Genomic DNA, 12,174 nt, shown 5'->3' with positions numbered 1-12,174 from the left:
ATGAATCCAGCATCGATATACCTATTGCGGTTGTTTTTAATAATGGATGAAAACGTACTTGGGTATATTAAAAAATATGCGCAAGTTATTAATTAAGATAAAAGCTCAAGCTTTATATTCTGAATTAATGTTACTCTCACATGTTCAATTAAAAGTAACACATCCTACTGCGTATTTCGATTTTATTTAATTTTAAAAATTTGATTTGCGATTTAAATAAAATTGCTTATATTGTGAGATTCGATATGCTTGTGTTGACGCGTGGATATTTTGGATGGAAAGTTACAGATAGTAATATTTTGTGCGCTTTGTGCTGACTATGGGCATTATTTACAGATGGGGCCGATCTGGAGAACGTGGCGGGGGTGTCAAGTAATAGAATTGTAAATGGACAGCTTGCAAGTGAAGGCCAATTTCCATACGTAGTAAGTAATAAAATGTTTATTGTACACTAATAACTACCACGTACAAACAACAGAAGTATAGTACGCGACGGGTTGAGAATTGAGATGGCAATCAGGGTATGAGGCTCGGGACGCCCCGCATACCCGAACCGAGTTAGCGCGGGGGCTGTGTGGGTGTGCGGGGCGTTCCCTCCCCCATTGCCATCTCGACCTGTCGCGTACTATACCTTACCTAACTTTTCACCTTCTACCTTTTACATTCTGAAGACCGGCATAGGCTTAGTAAGAAACTCCTAAATTGACCCACCTGGAAGCCTAAGCCTTGACTTGTAATAAATACCACACGCTCTCCTCATTGAAATTTAAATTGGAATTTATTTACTAATCATTTAAGTAATTACACCAAAAACAATTTTGATTAAATATCAGCGAACTAGGTATAATATGTGATCAGCATTGAGGCAGGCAGGTCGTCAAAATATTGTATGCAGTAAATAGGTGCACTTAAATTTACATCATAATAATATCTATTCACAGAGAATTCAACCTCCATCTATTCTATCTATAAAAGGAAAAGCTGACTGACTGACTGACTGACTGATCTATCAAGCACAGCTCAAACTAATGGACGGATCGGGCTGAAATTTAGCACGCAGTAGATATTATGACGTAGATATCCGCTAAGAAAGAATTTTTGAAAATTTGACCCCTAAGGGGGTAAAATAGGGGTTCGAAATTTTTGCAAAGTCCACGCGGATGAGCTAGTATAAAAGTATTTTAAGACACTCTTAACTTTCTGAGAAAATTATCACTTTATATTTTGGTATAGGTGTCCATACAATTATTGATGGCAAACGGAACTCAAATGGAAGACAGAGGACATAGGTGTGGCGGTGCACTTTTCACACGCTCCCACGTGGTCACTGCTGCCAGCTGCCTTATTGCAGAAGATAAAGAAGGGTACGTAATTGTACCTAACATTACCTACACGGTACACCCCATCATGGTATTATTATTTCTCTATGAAGATTACTCCGTGACTTTGCATGATACTGCAAAGTGTGTTTTGACGGTTTATACGACCACATTTGTATAGTGCATTCAAAATAAACTGGCGTGTTTCCACTTGAGACCGTCATTAACAATAACAATAGGATTAAGTCGTGGTGGGTGAATTCAAAAGTATCAACACTATGAGGTTGAACCGGCTCCTTTAAAAATGAATGTGCTCTTTGAGTGTTTGGTTTATTACCCCTATTGTTTACGTGGTATGTCGAATGTAATCCTATTGTTATTGCTAATGACGGTCTCAAGTGGAAACACGCCAGTTTATTTAGAAAGCACTATACTACACAATGGCATCACCAGTTCAAAAAAACGGCCTTACAATCTGTACTTCAATCGTATTTTATCGACATTTTGCACGATTAATCAAAAACTACCTATTATGCCTAAAAATAAAGAAAAATCTGTTTTAGATTGTACAACCAAAGCCCTTTCATATTATGATACCCCACTTAGTATAGTAATCTTACTTTGAAAGTTGAAAATAGCAGTAGGTAGGTATTTGTTCATGAACACATTTTAAATTTTTTCTTGTGACGTAACCACAAATTCACAATTTTTAGATTTTTTCCCTCATGTCTGTTATAAGACCCTACCTTCCTGCCAAATTTCATGATTCTAGGTCTACGGGAAGAACCCTACAGGTTTCTTGACAGACAGACAGACAGAAAGACAACAAAGTGATCCTATAAGGGTTCCGTTTTTCCTTTTTAACTACGGAACCCTAAAAACATAAAAATATGATATCGCAAGTGTCCCCTGTGCCCTTCTTACCTATTTAACATTACCTATCTTAACCGTAGCGCAGGATATACTGAGGAAATAAATGTTCTAAGGTATAGGTAAATGTAAACAGTCCGCGCAAACAACGACTGACACAAAACATTACTTTTCCGAGATATTTCTCTAAGGAAATAACATTTTGCCCACAGGGTGTTGCAAACTTGCATAAAGATCTATAAAAGTACAGGAAAAATTGTACAGTACGCGGCCGAAAGTAATGTACATCGGTCTTATTCTTCTTCTTATTTTGCTTTGTGGCTTTCAGTAGTGCCACACCGAGCACAATGCACTTCGCCAATGTCACGTAGAATGGAAGAGTCACAGAGGGGACAGTTTAAAAAAAAACGATACTATCAAGATTCAAATTATTACCTTTTGCAATAACTGAATTTTGTTAGTCATCTACAACAGCATAAAGAACACATACTTAAAAGAATTATATATATATACAAAATATACAAATAGATACTAGAATATATAGGTACTTATTTACACTTTAATATTGTTAGTATTTACATATTTACAGACAAATTTAACATAACTACTAAAAACTAACATAAGGAAACACTCAACATTTATGGGACGGGGGATATCAAGAGGGAGGGAGACCATCATAAAGTTTACATCGGCCTTTAGAATGACATTTCGGTTTCGTAGAGCGTTGACTCTATCATTGAGACCGACAAACGTCAACTCATTAGTAACCTCTCGTAATCGGGACTAAAAAAGAGAATATAAAATACAAAAAAAAAATAGATTTTTTAACATTTCACTGTGACTATCAACGATATTTTAAAATATTGAAAAGTCAATTTGTTGCAGTAACAACCTCCTAAATGTTAACCTGATAAGAGTATTCGCTGGCGCTGTTCTACTAACAAACGATACAAGTGCTGGTGCTGCTGATCGGGTTAGGGGTGTATCAAACATCACTATCAACCCACACTATACTGGCCCACCAGCGTTTGTCAACGATATAGCTGTTCTTGCTGTAAGTATTTTTATTCATGTTCCTCACTATTTTTACTAAGAGAAGTTTCCGTAGCGCGCTTCCCACCGTGTTCCATACAAATGTAGTTCTCATCTCAAGATAACCATTCAAGTTTCACTCAATAAAATTTTGTAGACGGTACGTTCTAGAAACAAATATTAACTACTAAATGATGCTCGCGACTTCGTCCGTGTGTATTCAGGATTTTAAAAATCCCTCGGGAACTATTTCCTTTTCCGGAATAAAAAGTAGCCTATGTCCTTCCCCGGAATGTAAGCTAACTCTATACCGAATTTTATCAAAATCGGTTAACTGCTGGGCCGTGAAAAGCTAGCAGACAGACAGACAGACACACTTTCGCATTTATAATATTAGCATGGATTTATAAGAACACTAGATGATGCCCGCGACTTCGTCCGCGTGGAGGTTTTTAAAATTCCGTGGGAACTCTTTGATTTTCTGGGATAAAAGTAGCCTATGTCCTTCCCCGGGATGCAAGCTATCGCTGTACCAAATTTCGTCAAAATCGGTTGAACGGATGGGCCGTGAAAGGCTAGCAGACAGACAGACAGACAGACACACTTTCGCATTTATAATATTGGTATGGATTGAAGTGTAGGTGTTTTAACTTTTACCTACACTTTAAAGAAATTTCTAAAAATCACAATTTATTTAAATTGAATTTTTAGTTCCAATTCCTCAGTTATTCTATTGTATTTGTATTAATGTTGTATTGTAAGCTAAATTAAAATGTGTAACTTAAAAGTTTCAATCAATTTACTTGTTAACAGCTTCAACAGCCGTTTCCTGAAACTGTTGTGACTCCTGTAGCGTTGCCAAGTTCGAACTTCAACCCAGCGGACTTCACTACTTGCACTGTCACTGGGTGGGGTGGAAACGACTTCTTTTCACAAGTAACTTTAGTTTTATACTTTTAGTATAAGCATATTCCAGAAAAGCGTGCTTTTTAGGGTTCCGTACCTCAAAAGGAAAAACGGAACCCATATAGGATCACTTTGTTGTAAAGATACTACTCACTATCTATACCATCAGCAGACATATTCCTCATCATTTTTATTTTAACAATATTTTTGAACAGACGTAGCTCCAAAACACAACCAAATCTTAGATCAGCCTTTACGCGGTTTATGTAAACGCAACTAGAGCTTACTTATTACACCATCAACAGTCATATCCATTCAAGTCTGTTTTTGAGCTCCATATAAGCAGATTTTTTGAATCAGCATTGCTCCATAACGCAACCAAATTTTTGGTAAGTTTTTACATAATTTGCATGTGTAAGGTTAGCACTTACTTTCTACATGAGCAACAGTCATTTTTCTCGTCGTTTTTATTTTTGCATGTACTTTGGAAGGGCATAGCTCGAAAACGCAACCGAATCGTGATCAGTCCTTATACGGTTTGCATGAGCACAACTAGTACTTACTTTCTATACCATCACCAGCCATATCCATATCATGTCATTTTTGGTAACGATAATGCACCTTTCAGGCTCCATAAATACTTAAGTCAACCACTCAGGGCCTACAGAATAGCATATTTAAGATTTGCCCTTCAGAGAGTTGCCCTCTATCCTCTGAACCCAACAAAATCCATATCGGTGATGGTTACCAAATTTGTTGTGACCCCCTAAATCTAAATAGATTGCTGTGCGTTGATAGATCGTCAGTCAGTCACCTGTTTCGTTTTATATATTTAGATGTACTTAGTAGTTGTAATGTATGGTTTAATGAATAGATTACATAAGTATTATCACCAGGACTAGGAATTAAAAGTTGTTTAAACAATATGTACCTACTGACACCCGTGTTACATAACATTATAGTATGAATTATAGAGAACAGACTGCGAATAACTATTTATGAATTTCTGTAATTTTTATTTTTGCTTGAAGGATCTATCAATTGGATGTATAGTTTAATTGTAATACTATAAATAATAATAGTACTATTTGTAAATAATAATTTTACTAATTGGAAATAGAAAGTCACATTGTACATACTACTATTAGAACTACTACTAATTGAGGGCAAATACTTACCAGAAATTATTCTCTTATCCTATCGCTATTGTGGCTACATACAAGTTCAACATGTCAAACTTCGAGCAACTGCTACGCGAGCTTAGATGCGACATCAAAAAAGATTCGGAGGAGTCGCTCAGAATAGTGGAAGAGCGAATCACAAATAGTATTAATGAAAATATAGATAAAAAATTTGAAGGCATTCAATCGCAGATTGAATTATTAAAGATGAACAATATCGAGCAAAATGAGAGGATTCTTGCAATAGAAAAACAGATCAGATGCAGAAACATAATATTTTTTGGAGTTGAAGAAGGAGAAAAATCCTATGAGGAATTAGAAAATAAAGTAATAAATATAGTAAAAACGGAAATAAAAGTGGATTGCAACAGAAATGAAATTGAAATAACGAAAAGGATGGGGAAAAAAGTAGAAAATAAAATAAGACCTATAGTAGCCACTTTTACGACTTATGGCAAAAAGATTTCTATTCTCAAAAATAAAAAGCAACTTAAAAACAAAACGATTTATTTGAAAGAAGACTATCCACAACAAATATTAGAAAAAAGAAAACAGCTTCAAGACCAATTGCAACGAGCACGAAATGAAGGAAAGATTGCGTATCTACGACAGGATAAGCTAATAATACATGAACCAAATAAAACTCGGAAAAACGAGGAAAGTAAAAACACTCCAAATTCTAGAAAGAGAGAATTAGAGTCTACCCCTCCAAGCCAAATGAGCAAACCGTATATACAAGGAAACATGGCGAAGAAAAATAAGCAAAAAATTAATACAGAGAATAACGGGCAAAGCTCGATGAACAATTTTTTAGTACCTAAATTAGTAGAATAGCAACTATCACGGCCCCTCCAGCACAGTCTCCCAACCCGGTTGGTCACCGTGGGAGAACTAGACCAAAACCCTCCAGTCACTAGAGGTATTAGATTTGAAGATAGCTGCGTACTGCCTATACTAACCTATGGTAGCCAAACCTGGGCCCTGACACAAAAATTAGAACAAAAATTAGCAATCTGCCAGCGTGCAATGGAACGTAGTATGCTACATGTAAGAAGAAAAGATAGAATAGCAAACGAAACATTAAGAAATAGAACTAACATAGTAGATATACAAGTACAAATTAGAAAACTAAAATGGAAATGGGCCGGACATGTTTGCAGACAAAACCAGGACAGATGGGCAAAAACAGTAACAGAATGGTATCCTAGAGACGGTAAAAGATCAAGAGGGAGACAAAGAGTTAGGTGGAATGATGATTTTGTGAAAATTATGGGAGCAACATGGCAACGAATGACCCAAGATAGAGAAATGTGGAAACGACTGGAGGAGGCCTTCGTCCAAATGGGGCGTACTGAAAAATAAAAGTGGAAGAAGAATGTATATACCTAATAAAATATGAAAATTAGTAGTGATATACAGAATAGTATTGTGTACATATTAAAAAATGAAAATTTATACAGTAAAAAATTAATAATTTAAAAATAGCGGTGACATAAATAATAGTAATGATATATAAATATAAATGTAAATGTAAATAAGTATTATGTATTGATTCTATTAAAATATGTATATACTGAATACTATGACAAATGAAATTGCATGTAATGTTTTTCAGTAAATAAAGGCTATATTATTATTATTATTATTATTATTATTAGTAGTTGTAATAAGTATTGATAATTGTTTTTCAGACTAGCGTGCAACTGAGATACGTACAGAAGTACATATACAACCAGAATTTGTGTATGTCGATATACAATAGTCAGATTGGTGCTAAAAATATTTTGCCGTCTATGGTGTGCGCTGTTTCGCTGGATCTTTTATCTTCAAATTGCAATGTAAGTACTAGAGAAAATGAGCCAGCGCGTGCCAGACTTCCGTCCAACACAGGGAGAAACGTTTGTTTGGATGATGGTGCCTTTGGGAGATAACAGGTAATAAAGGTGTATGGCATAATGCTTGACGCGTTTCTAATTACTATTCTGAATAAAGTATTAAAAAAATTACTTTATACTTTGACGTAAGATTTTTTTAAGGTACACCTTTATTACCTGTTATCTCCCAAGGACATCATTATCCAAACTAACATCCAAACAAATGTTCCTCCCAGTGTTGGGGACAATACGCAGAGAAACTTTCAGTTTTTATAAAATAACGAGGGTCTGCCACGCGCTAGGTCTTAGTCTATACATGCTGTTGTTTTTTGTTCGCTCCGATTGCCATCTCGGCCTGTCGCGTACTATAGCTGTAGTGGGACCATGAAGCGTCATGGTGGTATCCCTTTGACTCACCACATATTATGGTGATATAGTGACCACCAGTGACCAGTGGGACCACGGACCCGTCACAAAAATGGTGGTATACCGTTGAACCACCAGTGGGGCAAAGTGGTGGGACCACGAAGCTGGCATTGTTTTTTGAAGTGAAACTTCTTTAGGCGTGGTACGGAAGCGATAATTAAAAGGATATCCATAATGAAAAATGCATGCCTTTGACGTGATGGGAGCATAGGTAAAAAGGTTATTGAAAATTAAACGTGGAACTTGAAACTATGAATGAAGGAACATGGAAAGGGTGTGACGTCAAGAAGCTGCTGCATTGCCCGAAGAAGTTTCACTCCTGTTGTGTTATGGCACGTACCGACACACGCAACTTTTTTTTTAATAGAGTGACGTTGATATTTCAGGTATTTCATTTGTTTTGTTTTATTATTATATTGTTTGATGCACATTTGCTCGATGATACTATGCATTAGGTACAAGTCTAACATATTTTTCTAACCGGAAGGGCACGCGATTGTTATTATTTATTTATGATCTCTACCAAATATTTACATTTTACAGTAGGTGCTTATAAAAATAAATTTTAAATTATCTTTTAATCTTGTCATAGTGATAACTTTATCAAGTTTTGACAGCTTGTTTTGTTGTGGACGAGAAATGTTTTCTGCGTAAGGATTACGATAACAAGAAAAATAGCATTCACTCACTATCGATAAATATAGATGCATTTATGTCATTGTTATGGAAATGATCAACTTAATTCGCTAGGGTTTAGGCTCTTTACGCACTGCATCCGATACAAATTCGAGAATTCTTAATCCGAGGTAGCCGAAGTAGGTACTATTTTGTATGAGGGGTTGCGCACTAGATTTGAAATTTGAATTTCGTTTTCTGAGAGCGAGAATTTCCCCAATTTGGAGCTTCGTTCACGGACAGAATAATTAATCATATTACAGTAGCCGGCAAGAAATATTGTACATCGACCTTTAGAATTAGATTTTAGCTTTGTAGAGCGTTGTCTCTGTCACTCATACCTATGTGACGTTTTGTCAGTATCAACCACAGAGACAACGCTCTACGAAACTGCTATCTCTTTCTAACGTAACGGTCGATATACATTTTCTGCCGCGTACTGCAAATTGCTTGTACCTATGTACACTTGTGTGTTAATTCTGAATTCGAGTCATCATGCGGGCGGCCAGTCTCAAAGAATACTCAAGCAACATTCGTCGAAACAGACTGTTACAACCCTAGATATCATTCAAGAGCATAATTGTTAAAAGCTGTTTAAAGAAAGAAGAAGAAGAAGAAGAAATAACCGTGTCGTTTTGATAATAATTAATTAGCCAGATTGCTCATTAAATATTAGCATTAGATTGTAAAATCGACATCCGGATTAGATCCGACCTTGCTAGATTAAAATTTTCTCGGATTCGGATCGGATGTAGTACGTAATAACCTAAATACGCAAACAAGTAAATTAATAAAAAGCTACGTAATTTGAACGTGAACTTTTTTTTTGACAGGGTGATATTGGAAATCCTTTGGTCTGCGCAGGGACTTTCACTGGTATACTTTCCCAATCAGACGGTTGCTCTAAATCAACGTTCCCTGAAGTTTACACCAGAATATCCAACCACACAAGTTGGCTAAGAACCGTGTCGGGATCCTCAGCAATATACGCACCAGGCGTGTTTGTTACAATCGCAGTATTCTCTTTCATGCAAATATTTATTACAGCGTAACTGAACTAGATTCAAGACTGTCTGTGACTCATTTTATTTAGTTTTATTATTTGATATTTTTATATTATTTATTTTTGTACTGTAATAAAGTCATAATAAATAGGTACAACAAGTCATAAATAAAAAAGTTTACTTTAAATACAATTTTGTTTTTTTATAAAAAATATCTTTCCTTACCCAAACAAACGCTCTTGTTTTTCTGCATGAAAATATTTCATACATAAATTATGTTAACTCGGAGTGATAGCTATAAATAAGTATGCCAAGTTCAAGTTTGTTCAAATCCGTTCTGCGGGAATTTTCTAAGAAAAGTTCATAGTTTCAACGGGAACAGACAGTCCTAAATAAATTAAAAAATACTGTTTTACCTATAGTTTCAGCGTGATGCGCGAACAGACACACACATATAGATAAATTAAATAAAAATGTAACCTATAGGCATACCTACCTAAGTAGGTGGTGCAAGTCACATAACCCTGACCAAAAAAAATCAGCTTGGTCTAAACAGTTAGGAAATACTACTTTGAGTAACTACTTACATCTTGAGAAAATTGGCTAGGTTAAAAGTTAAAATGGGGCAAACACTTATACTTTAAGATTTTCGACGTACAAAAGAATGTATTGGCTAACACTTATCCTTTTCTTCCTAATACATAACAAACACCACAAGGTAAATACCAAACAAAGCGAACGTTGAAATCCTAAAGACAACAACTGCAAATCTTCGCTTACAGGACATGAAAGGACACAAATGTATAGATGGGTCCAATCCCCAATATGGACCCTGGTCTAATAACCCAACAGTTTTTGGAGTCTGTGCCATCTGAAAGCATTTGGGTTACAATTTATGTCATACTATGGCGGCCAAGTCAAAATCGAGTGCAAACATGGTGTTTTGGTATTTTTTCAAAACTGAAAAAGCATTGATTGCTCGATGATATATTTGAGAATGTACCAAAAAACCATGTTCGCGCACAATATTTTGACTTGGCCGCCATAGTAAGAAATAAATTATACTTACTTACTCCAAAAGCTTTCATTTGGCATCAGTTTCAACATCTTTGGGGTATTGGACCAAAATGACTCAAGGTCCTTTTTATCTGAAATAGATTTTTTACTATTTCAATAACATGTAAATATTATTTTAAGTTGCTCCGTGTTAATTTTAATAGACATAAGAAGGATTTAGACTCGCAAATTAATACGAAATCGATACTTATTACGTTTTTATCAGACAAGCAACGTAGATCAATAATGGCATATCTTAGCTTAATAATATTTATCAGTTTATCGATACTGTCTAATGGATGGGTGGTGTTAGATAGTTACAAGCACTGACCTCTACTAATGCAAGTACACTAGACTTGCGATTGCCGACCTGTTTTTTGAAGGTTATTTGCCATTTTGGCGTTATTAGCAGTAGTGAGCAACATATGAGCGTACTCGGAACTAAATTTTAGTGGCATCTGTCAACGTAGTGTCAATACAAAGACCATTTGAGACATACTGGCAATTCTAATTCCCGGTACGCTCGGTGGGGCTCGGCGAGGTACAAGAAATAACTATCATTTTATATAGTATCCCAAGTCCATACCATTTCCAGTGATTACATGGAGTTTTAAATGAATGCCAATATTATTTTCAGAAATGGCAACCTATTGTTTGTTCTTTTTCTCTCTCTACGTCATAGGTACTTATTCCTTATTATTAAGGGTCGATAAACCTTTCAATTACTTTCAACTTTCCACCACGTAATGTAAGGAAAATGAGCAAAATATATGAAAATTATCAATTATCTTTATTAAGTGGATCATGCCCGTGCTTTATTTGCGTCGACTTTAGGTTTTCGAAAAAGCCGACGATAAAATTTTGTTTTACGGGATAAAAAGTAGCCTGTGCCCGTTAATAATTCATTAAATGCAGGCTATCTTGTACCAAATCGATCATAGTGGCGACTTCGTCCAGGTGGATTTAAGTTTTTGAAAATACCCTGGGAACTCTTTGAATTCCGGGAGAAAGTAGCCCATGCCTGTCCAATTTTGACAAGTACAGAGATAGCTTGCATCCCGGAGACCAACTTAGGCTACGTTCTATCCTGAAAAACCAAAGAGTTCCTACAGAACTTTTACAATCTAAATCCAGGCAATAACATAAAGTAGGTATAAGTAAGCAAAAAATGTTACATTTGAATTATGGGTTATATATTTGGTAAGTAAGTCACAGCTTCACAAAAATGTGCTCATGATCCTTTTTTCATTAAAGATTACAGATATTCACTGAAATCGCATTTGAGGTTGTAATTTACTCAGCAAAGAGTAGTTGAAAGGTGAAAGGTGTTATAAATTTTGAGCACGTTCATTAGTAGGATCCACGTAGATCCCTCGTAACAGCTTTTAGGCAACACGTCGGAATTTTGTAATAAGGTTTCCGTAAATTAACGCAGCATCTGTATATAAACGTGTTGATACTGTGATAAAATGATGAATACTAAAGATGCATGTATTTTGTAGTAAGTACCTATACCTATATGAAATATCGTAAATACTGTAAGTTGCTGTAACAGATTATAATTTGGTTTTTGGATGGATATATTCGATATTAAAAATATATTTAAGTCAACATGAATAAAGAAAAGGCTGAGATAATAAATAATTAAACTTTTCTGAAAAGATTTTAACTTCAGGCAGATTTGTAAGTAACTTAAAAATTAAAGGTAGAGGCAGTAATTTTTAGTTAAAAGCAACATACATTTATACTTTTTATATTCTTTGAAAATTCAAATTGATGATTATTTTCTATGCGACTACATGGGATGGCATTTAAAACATAGGTACCTACT

General features: G+C 35.4%; 1 protein-coding gene across 1 annotated transcript; it reads left to right on the top strand.

The window, feature by feature from the left end:
• The first annotated feature begins 383 nt into the window (after positions 1 to 383).
• LOC117987201 (serine protease 30-like) lies at positions 384 to 9,403 on the top strand. The gene is made up of 6 exons (XM_069502131.1): positions 384 to 425; positions 1,234 to 1,364; positions 3,075 to 3,243; positions 4,035 to 4,157; positions 7,000 to 7,146; positions 9,117 to 9,403. Exons 2-6 carry the CDS (start codon positions 1,252 to 1,254, stop codon positions 9,333 to 9,335), a joined length of 771 nt encoding a protein of 256 aa, XP_069358232.1. The 5' UTR covers positions 384 to 425; positions 1,234 to 1,251; the 3' UTR covers positions 9,336 to 9,403.
• The last annotated feature ends 2,771 nt before the right edge of the window (positions 9,404 to 12,174 follow it).

The sequence above is a fragment of the Maniola hyperantus genome, chromosome 12 (genome assembly GCF_902806685.2).
Source record: "Maniola hyperantus chromosome 12, iAphHyp1.2, whole genome shotgun sequence".
NCBI classification, from domain to species: domain Eukaryota; kingdom Metazoa; phylum Arthropoda; class Insecta; order Lepidoptera; family Nymphalidae; genus Maniola; species Maniola hyperantus.
This window is presented reverse-complemented; position numbering and strand designations above follow the sequence as displayed.